Genomic DNA, 27,686 nt, shown 5'->3' on the forward strand with positions numbered 1-27,686 from the left:
AGAACACTAATAATAATAATAACTTCATCTTCAGTGTCACCTTGTCTTGATCACATAGTTTAAGCACGCACTGTGCACTGGGTATGATTTCAAGCTCCTCGCACACGTATTGCTGGTAGTACTTCATATTCTTTTTGTGGTAATGAATGGCATTAAACCATAAATTCCACCTTGAGCATTGGCTCTGGTGGAAGTGACACAGTTGCATGTAGATCCCCGCTTTGACTAGCAATGGACTCTCAATCTCAAAAGTTTAAGGCCTGAACAATATTTGAATGCTTTTTAAAAGAGGAAACTAAGCTATCCATATCAGGAAAATATGCGTGCCAGATGTCACTTTAAAAAGAGGATGTGTGCATTGTAGGTGACATGAATTGAATTAGATGTCTTTCCATGGAGTACATCAGAGAAAGCTTTGCAATGTTGCATTATCAGACAGATGCTAAGATCTTGTTAAATTCTAAGCTGTAGTTTACAGTAGTCTTCACTATGGCTTGTGCCATGGCAGAAAAATCAATAGATGCATGGGGAACCAGCTCTGTGTGAAAAACCGGCAGGTTGTGGTCTGTCCAGCTCCCAGGTACAAATAAAATGTGCAGAACATAGTTATCTTGGGCATCTGTTGCTTCATCTGCTACAATCAAGATTGAGTCATATTCTGCAAATGCAGGTTTCGTAGACTGAACATGCGAAGAAATTACTCCCGATAGATAATCTTGGCAAAGCGTCTTTGCACTTGGGATACTGCCAGCATTTGGCATGTGTTTGTTCATGTAGTCCCTTAATTCAGGGCCATCAGTTTTGTCCAGAGGAATGTTGGTGGCCATGAATGCCTCCACTTCCACTAGTGTAGCCTCTTTTCTTGTCAAACTGTTCTCAGTGGTTCTTTCAAAGATTGAAGGCATAATTGCTTGTTTCTTTTTCTGACGTTTAGCCTCTACAGCAGCCTTTCTCTTTAAATGTGATTTGGACTCCAAATGCCAGTCAATGCAGTTTTTCCTCAATACTTCCAGAGTTGCATTGCACAAAAAACAAAACTGTTTACCACCTTCTGCATGAAAAGTTCCTACAGGGAACTGACATGTTCCTGAGCTGAATGTGTTTAGCTTTCTTGAATTTCTTTTCACTCACCTTCAGGCTGCAGCATTGAATCTGGCTTCTTAAAAGATGGTGCGTAAACTCTTTCACTTTTCTATCTGGTGCCTTCACTGAGTCTGTCACTAGCTCAGCCCCTCAGTCGCTCTCTCAGACCACATGTTCTATGGTTACAGGGTTTGTAACGCTTCCTTTGTATTCTAGTAAGCTTTTGGGGAGGGGAGTGCAATTCAATGCTAAATTGTGGGAAACACCATATTTTCTGGTGATTTGCAGAAACTGATATTTTTCACAGTTTCCACAGATCACAAAACCAATGAGGAGGTGGCAGAGAGGGACTGAAACTTGACTTTGGACAGAAGACAACCCTTTGGGTATTAAAGAGCATCTGAATTGGCCACATCTGTAGTTGTAGTTTGGGGGTGAGATAACCCAGAGAGAAGGGAGCAAGGAACAAAATTTATGGAATCCCCATAAAGAGTAAAGAGGATGAGGAGGATCCTCTGAAGTAGCAATTAGACAGTTTGGAGAAAAACCAGGAGTGGACAGTGTGATGGAGGCCAAGATTTTAAGAGTATGGTCTGTGGTGTCAGGTCAGGTCAAATCAAGAGAGAGGCTTAGCTAAGAAGAGGCAAGTAGATGCTTTGGCGAGTGGTTTTATAGGAATGCAAAAGGTAGAAGCTGTATCAGGCAAGGTCTAGGATGGGAGTGGAAGAGAAGAGAGGAACTCCAGACAATGGAACAAAGGGTTTGATGAATTTAAAGATAAAAGAGAAATTAATGCCCATCCCTGTCTCCATTTTTCTTGTTTTTAAGATACAGAAACTATACTTCTAATTCACACTTTCAGAATGTTAACATTATTGGCAAGGAACTATCAATAGAAGCAAGGGGATGTAATGTACAAATTTAATGACTTGTTAATGGAATCTGGGTGACTGAGCTACCAATGCTTTTTACTAATTCATGATGAGTACCACTTTTTTGTATCTAGACCTGATAGTGAAGGATTCCTTAATCATTTATGTTCCTTTGGGCTCATAAGTGCTCTTAGAGACTCAAAGAAAAACCTACAAATGCCATCTCTGAAGAGCACAGAAAATTCAGTTAATTGAAAGTGATCCAAATGCAAAAAATTACATCTTTTCCATATGAGTTTTCTGGGACTAATGTGATATTCCCCCCGCCCCCTCCACCCTTTGGTAATGTTATCTGAGACTTTATTACTGGCAATAGCACAAGATATTTCCTTAGGTGTTGAGTCTGGTATATAGGTCCCACTGTTTCTTCACACAAGGCCTCTAGAAGACCGTGAAACCTTTAAAAAAACAAAACAAAACAAAAAGTCTTGGTTACCCCTCTGTAGACACAGGCATGCTGTTTTCACATTGCTTTGTTTTGTTATCTAGGAATATGCTAAAGAATCCCTCCTTTTAAAAGAAACTTGCAGTGTAGGCAAGAAAATGGGTATATCAAGTACAGTTCTCCTTTTTAAAAAAATGCATTTCTAAGGCATATATGTACTGTGGGATCCTCTAGTGGGCAGTCTCGTTGACTGGAGGGCTCCATTGCTTTTGGTGCCCTCTCAAGGGCATGCACACTCATGTGCTCATTCACTATTTTGCTCACTGTCTCCAAGCCCCCCTGAGCCGTAGCACCCCACACACACACACGCACCCCCCCCCACCTGAAGCTGTAACGTAACATGATCCCCTCTGTCTGGAGCTGTAGCATGTCCCAATCCCCAACCACAGTTTACACCACCACTCCCAAGTGTGGCAGAAGTAGCCCTGGGTAGGTGCCAGTATCATCTGTGGACACACCCAGCGGGTTCCAGGTGGGGATTGCAGCATCCGCCCAGGTCCACAGCTGACCCTGCGCCATCGGCTCTGGACAGAAGTGGTCCCTGCCCTGTGCAGAGAAGCCGTTCTGTTTGCCCAGCACCGTGTGGCAGTCGGAGCCACGGGCCACCTGCAGGTCGGGCCCCATGAGTTGGTAGCCCCGCCCCCACCTGTGGGCTCGATACAGTCAGTTGTCAAGGCCGTATTTTGCCCTCCCCTGCTCTAGTCCCTAGTTAGCCCCAGCTGTATGTCTTAATACTCCTCTCGCCTCCCTCAGTGCTGTTTTGTTTATTTTACAGTTTTTACAAGGTTAAGCTGTTTTATAAATCCTTTGCCTTGGTTTTTTTTTAAGACAAAACACTACTGTCAGGCACCCATTTTACGGCCAAAGTTACAACTCTAGTTTTGCATCTTTTATTATTGGAATTCTGTATGGCAGTCTTCTAGATTAGATGTCTCCTTCAGCTCCCTGGAGATGTTCTAATATTCAGCACATAGTCTGAGCTTTTAATTTCTGAACTCAACTCCAATTTGATTTTTCACTTGGAATATATATATATTAGCAACCGTACTTTCTAGCAGGATAGTATATGATCTTGCAGCTAATTCTGCTTAACTATACCTGTTCCTTTAGCAGGACAGTAACACGTTCTAACTTTAAGCTACTTCTTTTATAAAGAGTCTCATTCTTCCTTAAGGCATCTCACTGTTTGGAGAGAAGCTCTTAGTAGTCTGCCCTAGACCACTTAAGTTTGAGAAGTATGTGCTATGGGATCTAAAGTAGCTGAATGGAAAGAAACCATAAAATACAAGATGTGACCAATTGTATGAGGTACCATTGTATCTCTTAAAATAGTTTTGTGCCTCCTTATCCAAATACATAGTAAGTTACCACACCTATCTTCTGCTTGCCTCAGCCTCAAAACAGTGAAAAAAATTAGTTTGTCCTTGATGTGCATAGAGTTGTCAAAATTGTTTTTGTTTACGCAAGACTTCCTTTCTCAGGAAGTCAGTCTTTGTGCTATTTAAGGCCAAGAATGAGTCTCTAGTATATCTCAGTTTGTTATTGCAGGGAACCTTTTCCTGTAAGGATTAAAAGTATGTTCTACAGAAGATATTTCAGGATTCTGATATGTCAGGTTCTAAGTTTTTTGTATAAAACTGTAGAGGAGTTAAGTTGATCTTTATCCTGACAGCCAGACCAGGCGTGTCCTATTGGCTCCACCTTGGCGGGGGGGGGTGCATGTGTGTGTATGTCTTACCCAAGCAGAAGGATTTAAGGTCTCAGATAGGAACCAAGTTTAGAAGCAAGCTTAAACAGTAAAGGGAACCGCCCAAGAAGACTATGTATCCAGCATTAGGTGTGAGATAACCCTATCACCTGCTTGCAGGAAATTAATCAATGAAGGAAGTAAGATCAGCTACCTGTAAGTCTTTGCATATATGTTCTTTAATAGTCACATCTTAAATTGTGATCTTAGTGACATCTGCCCAGGAAGTCTTCTATGCTGCAGTTCCTTAATTTCTCTTCTCTTTTCTTTTTTGACCTTTTTTAGTGTTTTGTCTTTAACATTCATTATTGTTAGTTATTTGCAAAATAGCATGTTGTGAATGCTCCTTTTCCTCCTTTAGACCTTGGTTTATGTACTTCTATGAGCAATATGGTCTTTGTTCTTGGTTTTTTAATCTTTTGTTAAAGTGTGGTTATTAGACTCAAAATATTGAAGTTCTCTAGTTCTAGATTCCTTTTAAAATTTGAATTTGAGAGCACTTTTTCCCTCCAGTTATTCAGGAAAGTTGTGGAAAGACCTGGACATCTACATTACTCAATATGTAAACTGGCACAAGTGTTAGTTTTCTCTCTGTTTATTGGATCTGGAGTTGCCTGCATTGAAAAGGTCATTTCTCACATTTTCATTTAAGGGTTCTACATTTCTTGAATGACTTTCTGTTGAGCTCTGCTACATTCAGTCTCTGTAGAAAGCCCCAAAGTAAGTAAATTGTATTCTTAGTTTTTGATTATTAACATTAAGCAGTTCAATCTTTCCACAGTCACTGCTGCTTTCATTTTGGGCCACCATTATTTTTTTAAGGTAACTAAGTAATATCAGAGTTCACATCTGGAAGCGTATTTGGGTTTACTACCCTTGTCAGGGCCACAAGAACTAAAGAAAAGCCATTTCAACTGCAGGAGTGCTAGTCCATTTGTGAAAGAGCACATCTGTTTTTTAGAATTCAGTAAAAAATAATAACTTTCTGTTTAATGAAAACACTGCACTTCTTGAACAGGAGTCTTTTGCAGTTTCATACCAGAAAACCTAAAGAGGGAAACACTATTTAGACTTCTGCTTTGCATTTATTTTTAGAAATGACTGGAGCTTTAGGACAACAACCATAGTTTATAATAGCTTTGTTTCCTACATGTCATCGTCAGCAATCTCTCAATTTGAAGGTGATCTCTACCATGGCTAATTGATGGGTCACGAGATGATTTAAGAGTCTGATCCTTGTGCCACAGATCCATCCACAGAAGTTGCACCGTTTCCTACAAACAGGCCAGTTACCAACTGTATAGCTGCCCTGAGGGTCCAGCACAGACATAATTACAATTCTGTAAAGTCCAGGAGTTCAGAATTATGAATAAGAATTTATTTTATCTGCCCACTAATTTTGGTGGATCTTGTCAGCCTCAATCTGTATTTGCTGCAAGTTAAAATTACTTTCTAAATATGTGCATGCAGAAATTGAAAGGCCTCCAGTTCTGCCTTTGTAGTCCACAGATGCAGCCATTCTTTCCACTGTAATTTATTGCTGTATAGTGCATCATCCTCTTTCTTCCTTATATTTTACCTCTCAGCTTTTCAACCACCACAGCTCTCCCTCTGAGATTTGTTTATAGTGAGTTAAGCAGGTCAGTTAATAGTGCTGCTAATTTCCTATTAAAATTGTGTGTGTGCATGTTTGTCCCTTTGTCTATATTCCAGCATACATATGGATCTCCTGCAGAACTGTCCCATGTACTTTGATTTAAAGAATCTGACTCTCATATATGTCAGAGTCCCCTACTTGCTACTGGTAACTGTTTGTCCCATCAAGCAAGGGATTCACCCCACTGACTATTGTAGAAATTTTTTTAAAAATAGCTTAAGAAAAAAATCTAACCCATATACTTGTGAAAATAATGAATGAAATGCTGAACTGATACAGAGTTTGCTTTTGTTTTGAGGCTACAGTAGTCCTGGTGGCACTGGAGTTGCTTCTGCTTCGTCAGACAACAACAGGATGAAATGAACAGTCCTGCTCATTTCACGACTGCCGCTTCAGAATCTGAACAGCAGTTCAAAAGTGACCACAGTTGTGCCATTTTTCTGGTGCTGTTTGGTGTAGGAGAGCACAAAGGGTTGGGAAAGATGAACATATGAGCTAGAGACTGTATCGTGGAAAAGAAATAGGCTCCCAAAAAAAGGAAAGTTATAACTGAGATAATGTGGGCAGAGGAGAGAAGACAAACACCACCAAACATCACTTCAAGTGATCAGATTGAGGGATTAGGGGAGCATTGAAAGTCTGAAGTTGGTAGAACAGGGAGGATTCCCTGCCATGGTTCATAGACCCAGCATGCTTCAAAGAATCGCAACATGCCTTCCTAGCACCTGGGAGTGGATGCTGGTCATCATGGGAAAGCCCAAAGAGCTTACTAGCCACAGGTCAAAATGAAAGATGAGCAGCAAGTATTTTGCCTATCTTGGTATTAAAGACCATGTTTAGGAATTTAAAATTGTATCCAATGCTGTAATGTTTGAACACTAATCCTGTAATATAAGGAAGCCTTATATAATGGAGCTGGGACATTTTCAGACTGGGTCGGGGAGAAGCAGTGGTTACAGTGGCCATAACAGTGTAACTGGTAGTTCAGTAAGCAGTTCTCTGTTTGCTGGGCAACTTGTACAAACTACTTAAAAGTTCCTCCTTTATAAATAGAATAATTTATTTAAATTCAAAGTGATTGTATGTAAATTGGCATTTCTCTCATAGGAAACTTCCAACCCTTGCAGTATTTACTCAGTTTTCACTTGCTTAATGCTATGTTGCGTATTCTTAAAGCAATGGAAAATTATGAAGGCTTTCTGCAAAAACCTGGAAATGCCTAACGAAAACTCTCATGAATCCATGGAACAGCCTGTTTCACAGGAGAGAACTAGTTTGGCTTTTACCAAGATCCAGCCTCTCAGCACCTATTACTGATTTCTTACCAGCTGTTCTTCATATTTTCAGGATCTAGATATTTTGCCTTTGTTGACTTGAGTCAGTTTTTAGAGAGGTGCTTTAGTTTCTGTTTGAAGCTTGTTTTGTGGTTAGAAAGTTAACTGCAGCTATAAAAGCGAAATTATTTCCTTGAGGCCACTCATGCTTAGTACTTAGGTCTGTTTTCATATTCAAAAACTTTCACATGAAGCAACTCTGTGGGTTTTCATATTCTTCCCATTTTAAGGAAGGGAAACTTTGAGCGAGACCTGTGGCCTCAACAAGACCACACAGACTGTGAGAACTGGATTTAGGATTCTGGAAAATTCCAGTTTTTTTTATTTAGATCACACTTCTCTCAGTTGGTAGCGTGCCAAACACAGAGCATTTGTATGTACCTATGTGAAGGGATATGGCTTTAGGGCTATAACATAAAATACTTTTCTACTTAAGGGCTATAACGTAAAATACTAATATTTTACTTAAATGAATGATGTAAATATATCACATTTCAAAATGGAATTATCCTGTGAATTCTCTGCATGTGTATTTTGCCATTAATTGTAAACCAGAGATTTGTTAGAAATATATTATTTTAGGACCTATTACCTTTATACATTTTTAGTGATTAAAGTTCTGGAATTGCAATTAAATTGTAATTTTATAAAGGGCATTCTAAATTCCAAGCAGAAATTGGCATTTAGCACAGATGATGAGGGTTGCAGTAAGGCCCGGTGTTTATTTTTAATATGTTTAGCCTTTGCTTTTTTTGCCATGGATCTTTTTCAGAAGTTTTTCCTGAATATCTCTTTTGCTGTTTTTCATTGGTATGGTGAATGTTCATAAGAGTAGCTAACACAGTCCCCCTCAAAGTGTGCACTTAGGTAGAAGGCAGGAGAAGGTGGGAGAAATGCAAGATCACACTCTTGCCTATTTGCAGTTCAGGATTAGTTGCCTCTCTCACCTGTTCTGTAGTCTCTCTGGGTGTGTTCCTACATGCAGGGGCATGCGCTTGCAGCAGCAAAAAAAGTGACACAAATATGTGCTACTACTATTTATCGTGGTACATGCCCTTTACATGTGTGCTTTGGTGTGGTACAAATTGCCCTGCTTTAGGGAAACTGCCCCTTCCCAGCTCCTGGTGTGCTGGAGGAGCTGGGGGATAACTAAAGGAGTGGAGACTGGCAGCCAGAGTGGCTCTTTGGAGGACCAAGTCTCTGTTTCTGCTGGCACATACTCCCCTCACATATGCTGTGCCACTTTTTTGTGCCCTTTTGTGCCTACTGGGATTTCCTGGTAGCAAAATTTGCCCCTGTGCTGCAAAATTGCATCATAAGGCACGTTTTAATGTTCTAGGAATATGGTTTGTGATGCTGCAAAGAGGTTTGCAGCTCCACAAAGCACACATGCCTGTATGTCTGATGCAGCCTCTGAGTATACTTCCCACATACGAGACCTTAAGCCTTTAACTTTCTTTGGGTGGAGCTTGATTCTCTTGCTCTTAGACCAGAAGTAGGGCTACAGTTTCCTGTTTATTGTTTGTACTTACCCAAGCAGGTGCAACTGCATTCAGGTCCTACAGTTCTTCCCTTCAGGGCTGGCAGAGCTGAAGCCTCTGGGAAGGACCCTTCCCAGCTGGCTGCAGCTCCATGACAGTCCCTTCCTGGCCTGGGCATAGGGAGCTGGGAACAATCTGGCTGTGCAGCCCCTATGCTCCCAGCCTGAGCCATAGATGTCTGGGAATGGGAAGAGCCCAGCCCCCCGCAGCGCAGCCCAGCCCAGGCTGGCCCCTCCATGTCCACCCTCAGCACCACCTACAGGCTGGCCTGGTTCAGCCCCACAGCCCTGTCGCAAGTGAGGCAGGTGGATAGTGGGGCCATGCCGGCCAGCTCTGGCCAAGCTCCCACCCCCAGCTCAGGAGTTAGGGTGCAGGAAGGTGTCTGGGACAGAAGTTGCATAAACCAGTTTGACCCAAATCAGTCAAGTCTGATATTACATTCAACCAGGTTTATCTTGAGCCAGGTTTGGACATTTTGAAACTGGTTTATGTGTACTGAATTTGTTTTGTTACAGGTTTAAACCAGTTTCTGGTCATTTAAACCAGTTTGTGTAACTTCTGTCCCTAGCCCCAGTTAGCAACCAACTTAGCCACTAACTGCAGCTTTTGTTTCACTAACTGTACCTTTTCCTCCACCCGTTTCAGCCTTCTCCACTCCAGGCCACTGCAGAATCAGTGAATGTCTGGTGTCCTGGTACCTGCTCCAGGTTCAGAATATTCCACTTCCTGAGGGCACTTTTTGACTATTTAGCTGTTGATTTAACTCAATATATGCATATAACAAACAACCCTGCAATGAAGTAAGGAACGCACAATATTTATAAGTTATCACAGACCAGCTCCAGATCAGTTAAATACACCACTTCTGTTTATTGTAGCTCAGGCAATTCAGACTTTCTGACATTCTGTTTTTAAATAATAGGACTGATCTTTTTATTATGAATTATTTTAGAAATATGACTGTATTTACTCAGTTATAAGATGAACCTGATTATAAGATGACCACCCAATACTTAGATTCTATATATGGAAAATGTATATCTATTATAATTTTCCAGCCTTGGAATCTACTTATTGGAAGTTTGCCTTGATTATGTCCCTGTCTCACTGCTACAGCAGGGAAAATAAATCTGCAGGCCTCAGGGTCCTTGCCATCTGCCCCCCAATTTCTTTCCCCTGCCTTTATTGTCAGACCCTGCTTTCCTAAACACATGGAAGTGAGGGGCAAATTTGAAAACAATGAAGGATAAAGTGACTCATTTTATCTTTCTTTCTGAAGCTGACACAAGTTTCAGCACAGGTACTCCACAAGCATACTTTTAAGCAGCACTCTTTTACCTTCCTGTATAGAATACAAACTATGTATGATATTTGTCCATAGCCAGAAGGGTTATGATTTACCATACAGTTCATTGGTCTGGGCCCTGGCCGAGTCAATAATATTTAATGCCATCATGATCCCATAGGTTAGCACTGCTCACTATGTGTATGTACAGATACGCCCCTGTTCCCCCCCACCCCTGCAAAGTATCCATGTGCTGATTAGCACCCCACTCATGACTTGAACCGGGTGTTGTCACAAGTCCTGGAATCCTCCAAAAAATTATATGCAGATGAGATGCATGGCAACCTGGTTCAGCTCCAGCACATGAAGAGTGCGGCCACACTAATCAAATGTGACAGGCTATGATAGGGGGTGACAGAGGGATTCTGGGTGAACTATTTAGGACCTCATTTGTTTGCCAGACATTTAAGGCTGGTGAACAGGAATTATTGAAAATGGGAAAGAAGGGCACAGCTTAGCTGTGGGAGTGAGGAGGAAGTTGAAATGTGTGCAGTAAAATGGCTCATCATGACTTGGAAAAAAAGTCTGTGCTGAGGGGGACCAAGCACTACAATATATTTTATTCAGATGGTTGGCACTAACCTGGCCGTGTGGTAGGTTCCCATCTTTGTTTGCCCATGGTTTCCATTACTGAGCACATGCTGCTTTTGGCAGCAGTTTAGTGGTATGCAGTGTATTTAAAGTGGTTTCCTAGCAGTTATAAAACAAGGAGGGTTTTTTTTCCCCCATACTGGTTGAGGTGGGGGTGGAAACCTGATCTTCTATTCAAGTTAATATGGTATCTTCTTTTTCCATGATATCCTACACAGTTGTACACCTCAAACATTTTTTTCAGAAGAAGGTAAAGTAGGAGAAGATTAACTAAACCAATAGATGGGATACCATATAATGCAGTGAACCTAAATCTTTTCTGTTGGTAATTCTTTTTATGTGAGTGATTTCAGGTGGACTAACTTAATTGAATGACTTAATTTATTCTGAAATTTTAAATTCTCTGCTGATTTTTGTAATGACATGGTCCTTGAATTTTAATTTCTACATGCAACCATTTTCATTCTGTATAAGACTATTTAGAGCTGTGTGGAGGTTTGGTTGGTTGGTTGGTTGTTTTTTAGAGGAGGGTTTTTTGTTTGTGTGTTTGTTTCCCTTAAACATTGTGTTATATATAGCATGATCCATCCTATGTGGGGAAGGGCATTTCATTACCGAAGCCATTCCTGTGGGGGGAAGAGTTGGAATGTACTTGTGTTTTCTATGTGTTTGTTGTGGAAATGCATAAAACTTTTTTCTCTCTTTCTTTCCTCTCTTCATCATCTCATCTGTGTGGGTGAATGTTCCTGCAAACCCTTGGTGAACTTATAGAGACCTTTGGTATGCTCATTCTTTCAACAGAGCCCAGAGTCACAGACCATGTTATAAAACATTTGAAGATCAAAAGTCCAAACAAGTCGAATCATAACATTGAAAATGGCTAAAAAATGTGCACTTGAGGAAAACTTGGAAGTTGTCATTTGATTAAATCTGCTCCATTGCCTGGTCATTTTGGAGTGTCAAGCTGTGAAAAATGATGTTGCATAGTATGTTCCTGATTACAGTGGCTCATACCAACCAATTAACATGAACTTAGCTTGTGTGCACCAAAAACAGTACCCAGAAAACATACCCAGTGGTACTGTTGGAGCAAATATTGATACTTAGAGACAGAATTTTCAAAAGGATCCAAGCAGCTTATGTGCCTACATCCCATTGTCAAAAATGATTTGGGTATGGAAATGCCTATGTCTTTAATACTGACAGTCATTAGGGCTTATGCTCCTTCCGTAACTTCTGAAAATAAGACTTAGGCTCTTGGCAGACATTACTTTTGCTGCCCAATATATGCGAGAATTACACAATGAATTATAACATGCCAGCTGGCCTCATGTTAACATTATTGTGGGATATTTCTGTGCTGTGCCACAAAGATGCTCCTATTCAGTGAGCAACTGATCTGCATTTTTATCCGGGGGTAAACTGGTTTAATGTCTTGTATGTTATGATTTGTTGTACAATACTTGCATATAATGTGCAACAAATGTAATGTCTGCCTGGGGCCTTGGGCTCCTACCTCACATAAGTGCTTTTGGAATTTTTGCCTTGGATCTGTTTTTGTTTTTTAAAAATTGCAACCAAGTATAATTCACACATCATCAAATGAGAAATATGTTGAATATAATGATTTAAAACTAAGTTCATCCAGAAAATGTATTGTTTAGATGGGAAGCACCATTGAAAAAAAGTCTCAAGACAGAGGAGGGGACAGAGTAAGTTAAGATAAAACAGGGTTTTATGTTGAAGGACAGTTTCTTTCATGCTTCAAGCAATGTGAGCATCTCCAACTCAGTTGCTGTTTCTTAATATTCAGCATGTTTTATCCTATAATGAGAACAATAGATAGGAAAGATTACATGTAAAATGTCCTGCTGCACTTGCTGTCTAAGTTCTCTGTGGAATTTAAAAATACAGGAATTTTAGAATATGTTTCTAAACAATCTGTCAGTTACCTGCCGGGAAATTTGACAAGACCAAAAATATTAGTGAAAGAATGGTGGTCCTTGGTACACTGAGAAAAATAAAATGAACAAAATTCCTTCAGTGCTTTGATTCTGCTCTTACAACAAGCAGGTACAAAACACTGTTCTCAGCTGTATCTCTTTTATCAAGGATCTTCCACCTATCCTTGAAAAAAAAATGCGATTTTCTCTTTTCCTTAACTTTAAAATATATCTTAATTCTTGGGTATGATTCAAATTTAGTTTATAAAAACTCTGAAAAAATAGTTTCAAAGGCAAAGGAAATGTTTTTCTCCTTCAGAGTGTATGTGCCAATTTCTTCAGTGACTAAAATTTTTAATTGTAGATAATTGAACACTGATTAGAACAATGTCTTCATTACAAAACTCTTTTTTCTGGTTACTGAATACTGTATTTCTATTTACACGGTTCCTACTGCCAGAAATAATAAGTATATTCCTCATGTTCCTTTTTAAACTAATGTTCTGGAAGAGAAAAAAAGAGATCAAAGCTAATTAGAAGTTAATAACCATGCAATAGATGCAATGCTTCTATTTAAACAGTGCCCTAGCCTTCATCCAGGCTGCATCTGCTCTGAGGATTTTTTTTAAATTCCATCTAGATTGATGCATCTCGCCAGTGCCAGCAATGGTGGGAGCCCAACATAGACTATCCATTGGTATTTGTACAAAAGTGATCAAGAAAATGTCATAGTAGTCAAACACCGAATAGTCAACTGTATGGTTTCTGCCATTTGATGGCACTGCAGAAGCTGTGTCAGTGTTAAAGCAGCAGTCAAAGGTTAGATGTATAAAAATCTGCTGTGCAGATAAAACAGTATTCTTTAGAGGCAAAGAGCAGGAAGTTCTTGCTTTATCACATGATTGTTTCTAGCTAATTCTAAACCAAGGTTGTCTTTTTATGAGTAGTGGAAGCTAAATGCCCTTATTAAAATGTGTTTCTGCATCCTGCTCAAAAAAGACCTACAACATTCTTGGATGTTTTTAGAAATTGCCTATAGAAAAACAACAGTATTATGTGGATTGATGCCAAGAAAAACTACCATGGATTTTTCATTTTAGTGTTTGAATATTTTGGCAATAAAAATAGAAACAGCTTCTGTTTTACCATTACGTCAGTAAAATAATTTATATTGCCCTGGCTGATAATGATCTTTGAGGATTAAAACGGATGAAAAATGATCTTGGATTATCATATACTAGTGCACATTTTAAACAGTCACTCAGAATTGTACTCTTACTACATTGCTATAGTTTCAATGCAGAATGGATATTTTAAAAGTATATTCTCTGACTGTGGGCATCTCTAATGTGCAGTGGTGGTGTAGCCCTGTGTTTTTGTTTTTGCTTGCAATAACGCTGTGCACTTAGTCCTTGAGCTTGCAAACAGCCTTTAAGTAAAGGTGATGGGGGGCATGGGGACAGAAGCAACAGAAATAATTTTGTTTTCTAGTTATGGAAAGAAAATACAACTTAAAATAGTCTGCCCTTTTTGAATGTAGATTTATAAAGGGCAAGGTTTTTTCCAAACAGTTTGAAAATGCTTAACATCACCTTAAAGCCTGCTTGTGTGTACATTATTGTGACTAATTAGATCTGAAATAGTTTAAGCAACATGTATAGAAAGATGTAGTACTCCAGGAGGGTTAGAGGTCCACTGGAGATATTGTAGAAATGTTAGAGGCACTGATGCTTGCTTCATGTAGAGTGAAGGCAATTAAACGTCATTCTTCAGTTCTTATATACTAGTATATTATCAGGTACTTGAAAAAAATAACTATATCTACTGTCTAAGCATAGTTATTTTAAATTTCTACCTTACATGTTTGGTAAATTGTACTAAAAGGAATATCTTTTGGTTTTCAGTGAAAGAGTTCCTAGCCAAAGCCAAAGAAGATTTTTTAAGAAAATGGGAAAGCCCTCCTCAGGTAAGGAACAGCTTAAGCTTTCAATTTTTCTTTTTTAATATTACATTGTTTTCTGATAATGAATTGGGCATCAATACACATGCTGTTCAGTGTCCAAACTGAGAATAGCAATCCATTTTTGTCATCGCAGCTAGGATCAACAGGGATGATTTGGTCATTTCTCCTCAAGATAGAGGTCTCAGTAGCTGTAGGAAAGGGCATTTGGAGTGATAGATTCTTGGCTGTGGATTTATTTAATCCTTGGAAGTTTCAAGCTCTGTTAAACTTTCTCGTGTTTATGACATATGACAGCTAACTGTTCATGATGGGAAACTTTGGCATATCTTGAATAGTCTTCTTAGAAATCTCTCTCCTGATTTAGCAACCCCATTTTGTAAAGAAAAAGTCTCCCTTGTGATAAGGAAAGATGAAAAGTATATTTGGTAGAAATGGTTTAAATATTAACTTTGCAAATAGTATTCAAAAAATGCGGTGATGCACACTTTTATAAATGTCTCTGTACTGTGTATTCTAGATGATTAATAAATAATTCCATAACACATGTCCATGTAGAGTTACCATTAGCATTTATTCTAGAGCCATGCTGGTGCTTTTGGGTATAATCTATTTTGGGATTTTGTTTCACTGCTTTTATGCTAATGTGGTTTAGTTGCAGCTAATTTCTGTTCCCTGATAGGCAGATGCCACCCTCATAGCTATTTCTATTAATTAAATATAATACATATAAACAAGTCCAAATTTTGTTTGAATGAGTACTGTGAGAAACCTCTTAGCAAAGGCTCTTATGTATAAATAATATTACATTAGTTACCACTGTCTTTCACTTGTCTTTCATGGAATTAATTTTATCCAGTTTCTTCAATAAACTATTCTATTTCCTATAACTTTAGGTCAATTGCAAATAATATTTATGAATATGTTATATGTTTGTCCACATAGAATACTGCTGGCCTAGATGATTTTGAGAGACAAAAAACCCTTGGAACGGGGTCATTTGGGAGAGTTATGTTGGTGAAACACAAATCCACAGAACAGTATTATGCTATGAAGATTCTGGACAAACAGAAGGTTGGTACATTTTGCAGTTATGCTATTTCTGTGGTGAAAACACTGCTTCTGCAAGCATAATATATAAATCTCATTTTAAATAGTTATCTGTGGCTTGGAAAGAAAATGTGTTGTCATAATGGGAAATGAAAATATTACAGCAACTTTTAGCCACCACTGAAGCTGCAGGTGAAATAGTTCTTTAACATTTCTTCGTTCAGCCTCTTGTTTTTAATGTTGAATCCTTATGATGTGTAAAATAATGTAATCTTCAGAATTGCTGCCTAGTCATAGCAAAACATGTTTCGGCAGATGCTCATAGTTCAGTCCCTCAGTGAAACGTTTAGTTTCTTTCTCTTATTCTTTCTGCCCTTCCTCCTCACCACCGCACACATTGTTCTGTACTCTCTGTGTATATAATGGATTTCTTTTTAAGCACCAGTAATTTCTTTGTAAAATTTAATCAATAAAATAATATTTTTGCATTGATTTTTGGCATTGGATGTCATTTGTATGGTACAATACAGTAGGCAGTTTGTTCCTGATTAGGGAAAACTGCCTGAATATTTGCACAGCAATTAAAATAATTCAAATTTCATAGAGCCCCTATTTACTATTTTATATTGCTGTTTAAACCATCAAAAATATTTCACATTTAAGAAATTATTAGGTCACATGCAACTGTTTCTAAATCCCTTATTTAGTATAATTAGGAGGACATCAGTGCAGTGTCTACTTAATTACAAGCATTTCCACTCCTTGTAATAGGATGTGGATATATTGGCTGTCTGGAATATTAAGGGAATGATTACTCGATGCTGGAGCGAAAGAAGAGGAAATAGAATTCTTTCCTAATTGGCATGGTAGGACAGAGGTCAGAAGCCTGCTGTTTACTGCTTTTGGCAGCAGAGTGTTAAAATGGATTCTAGAGGATGGGATCCAGATTCCAGATCCCTGTGCAAGTGTGATACAATTAACTTAAGCAGCAGAATAAGGAAAATTCATTGCGAGGTCTGGCACTGTTATGAGAATGTAACAGTGGAAATGTTGATTTATAGCTCAATGTCCATAGTCATCTTCTGGCTAGTACATGAACTTTGTAAAATAAGTTAGTCTCAGTCCCATTTTTAGCATGTAAGTACTTACAGCATCTATCTGAATCCAAGATGACTGTGAATTTAAGACGACACCCCCACCCCATTAGATTCCACACGTGGAAAATATATACATTTATTACATTTTTTTTCATGTACTGAATGCAATTTTTATCCAAATCATCTTAAGTTCATCCCCCCTCCACCACTCCAGCAGGAAGGCAAAAGGGGAGACAGACAATCGGGGATGCAGTATGGTGGCAAATGCTGGGGGATTGGCAGTAGTGGGCATTTAAACAGTTTGACCCCTCCCATCTGTCCCCTCCCCCCCCAGCACTTGCTCTGCCTGGAGGCCCCCTGCAACCACTTCCTCACACCCATCTGCTGCCTGTGCCCCTCATCTCCAAGCAGGGCTCTCTCAGCACTCCAAACCTGGGCAGGGGGACTATAGTTGCTCTAGCCTCAGCCTGTCCCAGTAGCAGTGGTGGCAGCAGCTCTGGTCTGGAACTGGAGCCCAGGCCAGTTCTGCTACAGGACTGAGCTGAGGCCAGAGTAACTATCTGCTTCCAGCCCCAGGTTGGAGCAGGATCAGAACCTTGCCTGGAGGATAAGCCAAGGGACAGATAGTAGGTGGGAGTGAGGAGAAGAGGGCAGAGGCTGCAGTGGGGTGGGCAGCAGCTGTGGCTGTAACCCCAACCCTGGGCCAGAGTCAGAGCTACAGCAGCCACCCCTGCTTCCCACCACCACCACCATACCTTGCTCCTCATTTTGGATTAGAGGTGGTGGGGGGAGGGTTAACCCATGATAAATAGGGGGAGGAAAACCTTATCTTGGATTCAACTAAATATGGTGTATAGTACACGTACACATACAACCTGTAACTAGAAGTACTCGGTATGCTTTGATCTTCTCACAGTCTAAAGATCAAATAGATTTGTTTGATCTACCATTTCGCTGTTGAAAGGGGCTTCCATTGGCTAAAGTAAGAAATTTATGAAGAAAACCTAGAGAAGTTTGCTTTCCTGTTGTATCCCATACAAAAAAGAGCCATCCATGAACCATGTGTTTTGAGTACTAGTCTTTTGAAAGTTAACAGAAAAAATTCTAAATAAGTGTTGGTATTGTTGTCCTAGACATCTGTCACTTACCGTGTGTAAAGTTGCATATAAGTTTTAAGGACTGAAGAATACAATGATTGTTTTTACAGGTTGTCAAACTGAAGCAAATAGAACACACGTTGAATGAAAAGAGAATATTACAAGCAGTAAATTTTCCTTTCCTTGTAAGACTGGAGTATTCTTTTAAGGTAAGCTTTATTTTAAATACGGTTGATCAAAAAAAAATAGTTAGTCTAGTATATGCTTACATGTTAAATCTACAAATGTAACTTTATGGTACAGTACACTTACAACAGGGGTGCTCAACCCCTGGCCCACAGGCTAGATCTGGCCTGCAGCACTGTGTCATCTAAACAGAATACAAATTGTGACTAATATCCAGTAATTCATACACTTTGGTCAATATACTTTGCATATTTTTTCCTAAAATGGCACTCTCAATTTGAAATGACTCCATTTTGGAGGGGGGTAGGGGAAAATGATTAGTCATTTTCCCTTTTTTCACTTCGCAAATAATTTTTTTCATCTCTGTCACTGTAATGTGAAACGTAAGTTGTAGCCAGGCATTCAGATGAGTGATATCTAAAGGCAAAGACCTCCCTTGAACTAAAGTTATCTGTGGAATGCTATGCAAAAAACCCCCCAAAAGCCTCTTTCTCCAGCCTTTTTTCTTTCAATTATGACCATACAAATTATATGTGCATTTGTGTGTTATACTAAGGAACATATAAGGTATTGAGGAATATTGGACTGTTTGGTTATTTCTGAAGAGGAATCAAAACATCCTCTCTTTCCTTATGCTGAAGTCTTTTTTTCTCCAATGAATTCCAGCTGAAATTGGGGACAGCCATTTAATGCATGTGTTGATGACACTTAGTAACATCTATGGCAAGATCTACAATGAGGCAGAGACAAGCAAGAAGCTGAAGAATGTATCTAAGGATTCTTTACCTTGTTAATTCAACAACATTCTAAATTCCAACTTTTCAGATTATTTTTACCATCAGCTATATAACATTGTGTAAGGGCATGGGGCATAGCATAAACTTTCCAAGAGTCAACTTTTATCATCATCTTGGTAATGGAGATCTTGCATCAGAAAGTCCTTCAAAACTGTCTGAATTTTGTTGGAAACTAGGCAGGTACTCAAACTGAAATATGCTGTAGACTACCTCATTCAGATAAGCAAGAGCTTTCATACACTACAGCCTATTTTGTCTGATGTCAGAAAGCTCATGCTTCTCTAAATGAGCTAATCTCTCAAGTGCCACTTCTTCCCAACTTCAGACCAATTCTGCTGACTCTCTCTCCAAAATATATTACTATTCAAGAAACTTAAACCTGAGGAAGTTTCACTGAAGAGGTCTCTTTCAAAGTATCACCAGTTACTTTAATGACATCCTTTTATGCCATGTCTGGAAGTGGGGTTTTTTCAGTGTAGTCCAACATTACGTGCATGGTAAATTTTCAGAAATCTGTTTATACATTATGACCCCAATCAGAGTAATCTTTAAGTTGTTGTGTGAACTGCAATACCTTCCTTGCATTATTTTTCTCTTCCAACTAGTACCTTTAAGTCAGCAGCTGCCAACCTTGTGGTGCCACAAGCTGGATGAGTGGCGCAAGGTCAGTTGGCTCAAGGGCCGGATCCCACGTGTGCTTGGCACTTGAGGTTGGTCCCTGGGCCTGATCCTGCACACCCAGATCTAACATGCATGCTGGCTGTATCTAGTCACATGCTTGGCCAAATTCAGCTACAAGTTAGTGGAGTCTGGTGCACAGTGCCATGTTATCTAGTCCTTGGGACTCCCTACAAGTTCAGAAATTTGGCACCAAGGGAGTAGCAATTAATGCTGCCAGTGTTCCCCACCACCAGATTTCCAGACCCTTGGGGAGCCCTGCAATATGGATGACACAAGATGGCTCTGCAGACTGGATCCAGCCCATTAACCAGGGCTCAACCCTCAGCCTAAGTAAGAATTGAGCTCACTTAAAGAAGCAACTCTCAGTTTTGAAGCCACTCTGGAAATGCATTTCTCTAGATATTGGGCCAGACTTGGCCAGTTTATTTCTGTGTAGATGTACTGTTTTTACCATAGCTATACCAGTTTACACAATCTGCAGATCCAAACCACTCCTTGGGGAGATTTTTGCTCCCAAATTTTGTAATATTTTCTCTGAGATTTTTTTTTTTAATTCTTCTGGTGGTAAAGGTTTTTTAACCCTTAAATCAAACATAGCAAGGGGAGAACTGCAAGATAGGCCTAGTCCTAGTTATCATATCCCAGCTTTGTCAAATAAAAGTGTTGCCTTCCTTCAAAGTGGGAAGTGATGCTTCTAGAAGGAGAAGCCAATTCAAGATGTTTTGTACAAAACAAAAAAAATGCCCCCCCCATCTTAACGAGTAATAAAGAACAACAAAATAAAGTCTAATACCGCTCCAAACTCCACCTTCAATGCAATACACTAATCTGTGGTATGAGCCTGCAGTAAAAGGAACTCCTCCACATGCTTGCCAGTTGATCAGTTGGGGGTTCATGAGAGAGCACATACTGAAGCCAAGCAAAACTTTAAGCGTTTTGCATGGAAATAAGTAGTTCTATGACAGAAAGATTTTTAAACAAAATTCTCTCTAGGAAATTGAACCAAACTCATAATTCAGCAGTGTGAGAAGAGAAGGTCACTTATTGTTTTATTGACAAGCTGAAACAGATCTTGATGACAGCCTTTTCTAGGATTGAACAAACTTTAACATTTAATCGTGCTAAGATGATATTGCTAGTTTGTAATAAATATAGGTATCCCTTTACACTAGCGATGCTTATCTGGGGTGACATGGCAGCCTGAGATGCCATGAGATCCTTTTGCAGGGTACCATGGGGTCCAAGGAGATAAACACAGGCTCATCCCTGCCCAGCTGCTTCTCCTTCCTCCCAGCCTCTGTGTGGGAAGTAACCACCCACTTGTCCCTGCCCACCTGCTCCTTCTCCTCGTTTCCCTTTCCCCTTAAGAGTAGGTCAGCACTGTAATAAATACATTAGTTTTTTAAATGGGTGTGGGGGGAGCTGTTTAATTCACAAACGTTTCTGAGTGGTGCCTTGAGTTCAGAAAGCTGAGAACCAGTGCAGCAAACAAATGTCCCCCTCTGCTAATGAAGATAGCAGTAGTGCTTGTATTCTGGTTTTCAAAACATGAAAACATGTCTAATACCATTTCAAGTTTATAGGTATTCTCAGTCTAAATCTTTGGAAACTTCTGGCAAATATGAAAAGACTAACATATTTTTAGGCTGCCTATTTTGAGGGGCCAATTAGGAGCTATATAGGAGTAAATATATTTCCTGATGATGCATAAATCACTGTTCTGTAGCTTGTGAGTTACTGCCTATAATTTCAGGTCAGTCTATGCCAATCTGACTCAGGAAGTTAATGATTGCACTTCTTTTTTCTATTCTTTCAAACATGGGAATACAGATTCCTCTTTCAGATTTAGTAATTCACTTTGTTGATGATGACTCCTGTTTTTCAGGACTTTCCATGTAACTGTTTTGTTTTGTATGTATTATGTAGAGTGCATAGCTGGAGGTTGATTTTTCTCCCTTCCCCCCCGCCTGTAAAATGATTCTCTGAAGAGATTCTGCAATGCTAAATGTTTAATGTTTGTGTGTTCACTTGCTTTCTTAGGATAATTCTAATTTATACATGGTTATGGAATATGTCCCTGGTGGCGAAATGTTCTCGCATCTAAGAAGAATTGGAAGGTTCAGGTAAAATTCTTAATTAAAATTCTTCCTTTTCAAAAGAAACTTCTTGCTATTAAGAAAGAGTTCTAATTGCATTATACGAATTACATAACAATGCTTTTTTAGTTTTGCCTCGTGTCAGTGAGCTGAAATAATGATGTGGTGGAAACCTCCTAATTATATGTATTAGAATCCAGTTAATAAATGTAGGCTTTCAAAATTTGTACAAGAGAGAATCCTGGGACGAACATGTGTATTGTGTTGGAAATGCTCTTGATTTCTAGAAACCAATACAAAGGATCAAGTGGACAGTAAACATTTTGCAACAAAACAAAAATTAATCGGGTTTCATCCAGTTGAACATGTTTCTTCCCTTCTCCTCCTTCTGGAATTTTAAATTTAAGTCTTAAGAAAAAGGATTTAGAGAACTGGTGTTCAGTAAAATCTTGCTTGTAGCCTTTATTCTGTCCGAATAAAGGGACCAGTTGCTCGATATATATAAATTGTTTATAGTTTTAAGATTATAGATTTATGACACCACATTAAGATATATTAATATAACATTTATAGAGTTTGATTAGAGGTGTAATACTACTTTAATTCTTTACAGTGAACCACATGCACGGTTTTATGCAGCTCAGATAGTGCTAACTTTTGAGTACCTCCATTCATTAGACCTCATCTACAGAGATCTAAAGCCTGAAAATCTTTTAATTGATCAACAAGGATACATACAGGTACGATACAGGCAAACATTCATATATTTGGTGGGGGGGGTTGTTATGCTGGAGGTTAGGTGCATCTTCAGTTTATAGGCAGTCACAAGCTTTGCTGAAGTTGGTGGACCTGCTAGCTACCTTCCATTCAGACCAAATGAGGTAAATTCCAACTTGTTAAGGAGTGGCTGAAATATTAAAGAAGTCACTGCCCAAGTTTCTGACCATCTCAGCAAGCACAATTCTAATCAGGAGTGTCCAGGCTTTCCAGGTGCATGACTAGAGGGCTACACATGCAAGCTCTCCAGCCAGGGGGTACTACAGGGCTGCTTCCTGGGCCACCACATCCCTTAGAAGAGCTCATTACTTGACAGCCTATTCTCTTCCCCTTCCTGGGAAGAAACAGGTTGTCAATAGACAGCCCCCAGCTGTTAGATCTCAGCATATGCAGTGCAGATGGGCTTTACAGAGCGGTTTAAAACTGGAGATGCAGGGAATAGTTGCTGAGGAGAGCCTCCCTAAACCCTGTTACTGGGGACCAGATGGGCAACATGCATAGCTTTTAAAGCCTGCAGGTCCTAGAACTGGGATGGAGAGAGCATCCCTGTCCCTGCTTCCCAACCCCAAGGAAGGTCTTCTTGCCCTGCTAGCCAGCTCTGTGGTCTTTGAAATTACTGCCCAGTTGTCAACATGTCAACGGTGCTGCCAGCCATGGTAAGGAGAGTTTCCCTGGTTCCTGTATCTCACTGGCTTTGAATTACAGGACCAGTCAGGGTGCAGGGCAGGGGAGAGAAAGTGGGGAGCTGGAGCAGGAACAGTAGGGGAAAACTCCTTATCTGCTCCTTAGACCAGGGACTCTGCTCTGGGGAGCATGTACATGGCCATGGATTCCCACAGCAGCATTTGTAGGAACAAATCTACTTTTGTTTGTTAAAGAGAAGAGTTTTGGTTCCTAGAAAAGCATGGCATTGTTTCAGGCTTCCCTGCATTAATACAACACTGGCCAGCTACACCTTGGAGCGCAGTAGGGAAGTACCTCTTTCCATGTATGAATTCAGAGACCTGTCACAGGGCACAGAATAGAAATATTTGTCCCAGTGCATTAATAATCTCCTGAAGATTGGTGAGCCTTCACATGTGAGCCTTCACATGTAGCATCAGCATGTTTTTAAGTCATAAGTAGCTTCCATCACAGCAGTCCAAACACTGACTAGTTACAGTTGGGAGTAACAAGTGATGATCCCACGTGCTTCTGAACAGCAAGGGAAGTTCTCCCATTGGTGTGCTGATGCATGCAGCTTACCTCAGCACTGCTGTAGAACTTGGGGAAAATGTTCTTTGTCATCCTGAAGTTCTGAAGTCATCCCAGGCCTGCAGCAAATCCCTCTCCCATCACTCAGTGTTTTCAAAATGCAGAAATGATGCTTCACTGTTGAAGCTGATCCAAAAAAGTTCCTCGCCCCACATCTTAGTGTCATCAGCAAACAGTTTCTGATGATGATGCCACTGCCACAAAACTACAGCAAAAGCTACTGTGGTAGTACAGTGTTTGGCTTGCAAAGCCTCAGCCACCTAATAGTAGCATGCTAAGATATCTTCACAAGCTACTTCAGTTTCAGAATGGTCCGTTTTATCCATGAAGGTATGTAAATAGCTCATTCAAGAATAGCTAGATTGTAGAAAGTTGGGAGAGGAAGGTGGGGAATTTTAGAGTTTGACTCCAAATCACAATTACTTCCAGATGCTGGGAGCTGCATCCATGCCCCCACTGCTTCTCCCAGCCCTTCTTTCTCCCTGGCTGCAGTGCAAGTGCAGCTCCCAGCCCAAGGGTAACTGCCAGGGCCAGGAAGCTGGAAGCTGCTTCCCATGCTGCTGCCACTCCCCCCTGCCTGCTGCCCTGGCACTGCTCTGCACAGCTCTGCTCCAGCTGAAAGCTGTGTTCAAACCACAGCCTTGTAGATGGGAGAAACAGCAGTGGCAGGGACATAGCTTCCAGCTCCTCAGCCCTGGCACAGCTCCCCTCCAGCTGGAAGCTGTGCCTAGGCCACAGCCTTGGGGAAGGGGAGAAGGGAAACAGCAGTGGCACAACAAGCAGTTTCCAGCTTCCTGGCCCGGCAGAGCTTCCCACTACTCTGCTTCAGTGTAAACACAAGCACAGGCAAAGCAGGCTGGATCTAACGGTCTGAGGGCTGGATTCAGCCCATTGACTATATGCCAACCCCTGACCTACATAGATAAGTTCGGACATTCAGTATTAAATGGATGTCATATGGATGACCCCTATTATGTTGTTTTATTCTTTTCCTTAAATTGTCACTGTTTGGCACTGTAACAGGAGGCCTTCTCGGGGCCAATCTGTCATTGGCCTGCCCACCTGTTTCTAGGCCACCCACCTGCCTCCGCACCTGTCATGCCTTGATGATATAATTAGGAAATTAATTAGGCAAGAGTCTGCCCATTTCTAGCCCTGATGCCAGGGGGAGCTATCTGCAGCTCCGTTCCTTCCCTATACTGCAGCCCAAGCCTCGCAGATGGCATCTATAGTTCTTACCATCAGCCCCACACTGGGCCCCAGAATCCTCCAGTCCAGACCCCAACTGGATCCCTCCAGTCAGGCAGCCTACACCGCCCTCATTCTGGGCTGCCTAGCTCCCTGAACTCTTTCCCCTCTCAGATGTGCCCCACCCCCCGGACATTTGGCCCCACAAGCCCTGGCCTCACCTCCAAGGCCAGTTGGAAACCCCAGGCCCTCAGCTCTGGGCATCCATCGCGGTGGGCCCCTGGCCCTCCTGAGTGTTGTGATCCTGGCCCCAGCACTGGCCAATCGAGGGTATTCTAAGTCAGGCTTCTCAATCTATAGTCCTCTTTCTAATCTGGGTCTGCCTTCTTGACCCTACTGTGGGGTAACCCACGTGGTTGTGGAAGCTGGGTTTATTAAGGCTCTCTGACCCACCATTCATCAGGGTGGTAACTGGCTTGGCATTTCCTAGAGACCCCCACACCACTGGGAGCCCCACCATGTCACCCACTCCCAGCAGGGTGCAGTTTTAGGTCATATCCAGGACCAGGAGCCTCCAAACCATCCCCTGCCGCTCCTGCCCTTACCTCTAGGATGTTACACTCAGCCTTGCAGCCAGACAATGTTTCTGCCTAGCCTGCCAGCAGCAAACTGCTGTGTTTTTATATAGGTGGACAGAGATCTAAAATGGCCACCACAACCAAGCACGTGCTAGCTGCTTGGCTCAGCCCTTAAAGTGGCAGGCACCAACAGTGCCCTGCCACAGGCACCAAGAGTCCATATCATCTTTATACAGTAGAGAAGGGTGCATGGTACCCAAAAACTTGTCTATGCCCTTGCTTCTCGTATAATCTTTATACACTTGTACAATACCAATCTCCAGATTTGTAACGGGTCACTGATCCCTCTGCTAACTTTTTTTCTGATCCAGTTGGTGTTTCTAACAGTGGCCAAAGAAGTTTTGAGCTGTCACTAGAACTTACATTTTTGAACTCTTATTTTTGAACACACACACACGTGCGCGCACACACTAATATAACACTAATGTTATGGTTAACTCTCGCTGCTTTGCATTATTTTGTGTAGCAGCTTATATTAAGTGGTGAATCCTCACTATAATTGCATTTTTCAGATTTATAACAGCCAAAGAAAATGAAATATTACTACAGAATGTTGAATAACACAGTTTCTGCAAATGAAAATGCTTGTCAACACATCCTCAAAGCATGACTTTTTTCTGTTTAAGGTAGACTTAAAAAAAAAAATCCTTTTCCCCCCTCCACCCCCTTTCTTCTCTTTGCTATCAGGTCACAGACTTTGGGTTTGCAAAAAGAGTAAAAGGAAGGACTTGGACGTTATGTGGAACTCCAGAATACCTGGCACCTGAAATAATTCTCAGCAAGGTATTATACAACAATTACTGTATTCTTGTTCCAGCAGTACATTAAATCCAATTTGAAATGATCGTCTAATCGTTGAGCCCAGAGGGAGTTCTAAAAACTAGGCATCTGAAGAAATAAGATCCTGGATTACCAATCCTTAGTTAAGTGAACAGTGTAATACCTCTATGGGAGAGATTATTAAACACACACACTAAAAATTATGCCAGAACAGACTCTCTTGATGCAGACTTGGAAAATTCTAATCTGATATTTTCAGTTAATTTGGAAGTGGGAAGCCAAGCAAGCAAAATAATATTAGGCTTTTTTTTTTTTTTTATTAGTAAACTCATGAAAGCAGTGGCCAGTTTTACCCTAGCTGATATGCTTCATTTTTAATGGACTGAACAAAGTTCCAGAAAGTAACCAAACATGCATACTGATCTACCAATAAGGATTATAGAATAAATATGTACAGCAGCATTCATTTCCGAGCATTAAGCATAAAATATTGTGTGTATATATATACACAGGTTTCCCTTGCTTTATGCCAGGGGTGGGCAAAATGTGGCCCACCAGACCATTCTAAATTTAGAAAACTAATATTTAGCTGCCCCTGGCTGCCTGTCACGCGACCCTCGATGGCTTGCCAAAACTCAGTAAGCAGTCCTCTGCCTGAAATAATTGCCCACCCCTTCTTTATGCTGTACCTGCTTTCCTGAAAAATGGTGCGTAATTCGAATTTGCGTAAACAGAACCCACTTTACAATTTAACAGGTAGGGATACATTCCAAAACCTTGACCGTACTGACCCAGAGACCCATTTCTACCACTTTTTACAAGACAGTTTTGGTATTCACCAACAGCAGACAGTACACACAAACACAGGGCACTATCAAAATGGGTATGGCAACTACAGAAACACGTGTCACAGACAACAAGCGAGCAGCACAGATCCACACAGCAGACTATATTTTGAAGTGTGTCACTCCCACAATGCACTTCACAAAGCAGCCGACTGCAGGCTTCTACTGCACCAATTCCATAAATCTGAAATTACCTCGCATAAAACAATTTTTTTGGTATAAAAAGGGTCATCATATAAGAGCGAATTCGCACATATGGATCCTGCATAAAGCAAGGGAAACCTGTGTGTGTGTGTGTGTGTGTGTGTGTGTGTGTGTGTGTGTGTGAGATATAGATATAGATAATGCATTAATATATAGTCAACCTTGATTCTACTCTTTAAGCGTAATAGGTTTTTCAGTTTGCGTTGAAACTAGTTAGAGTATTGGAAGTATCTGAAAAGAGAGAGAACTTCTTATTAGTATTAGTATTGGTCCTGTCTGTGACTGTAAACTGCGTCTGACTGAAGGGCCTGGTAGCAATGTGGTGAGGCTACTTGTGGTAGGGTAGCTCCTATAAAATACCACAATGTTGCAACCTCCAGAGTAAGGCAAGTATAGGGCACCTGAAAACCGTTGCCCC

The 27,686-nt window shown here is 40.6% G+C and overlaps 1 protein-coding gene across 4 annotated transcripts in view; it reads left to right on the plus strand.

Moving 5' to 3' along the window:
- PRKACB (protein kinase cAMP-activated catalytic subunit beta) overlaps window positions 1-27,686 on the plus strand; it is a 127,939-nt gene that overhangs the window by 78,250 nt on the left and 22,003 nt on the right. For all 4 annotated transcript variants that reach the window (XM_090047823.1, XM_090047822.1, XM_090047819.1 and 1 more), the window contains exons 2-7: window positions 14,523-14,584; window positions 15,524-15,652; window positions 17,933-18,031; window positions 21,527-21,609; window positions 22,196-22,322; window positions 26,127-26,222. In XM_090047823.1, coding sequence (XP_089903949.1) covers window positions 14,523-14,584; window positions 15,524-15,652; window positions 17,933-18,031; window positions 21,527-21,609; window positions 22,196-22,322; window positions 26,127-26,222 — 596 coding nt within the window. The remainder of the gene's footprint in view (window positions 1-14,522; window positions 14,585-15,523; window positions 15,653-17,932; window positions 18,032-21,526; window positions 21,610-22,195; window positions 22,323-26,126; window positions 26,223-27,686) is intronic.

This window comes from Crocodylus siamensis, chromosome 5 (assembly GCF_052110815.1).
Source record: "Crocodylus siamensis isolate JL-2025a chromosome 5, ASM5211081v1, whole genome shotgun sequence".
Taxonomy (NCBI): Eukaryota; Metazoa; Chordata; order Crocodylia; family Crocodylidae; genus Crocodylus; species Crocodylus siamensis.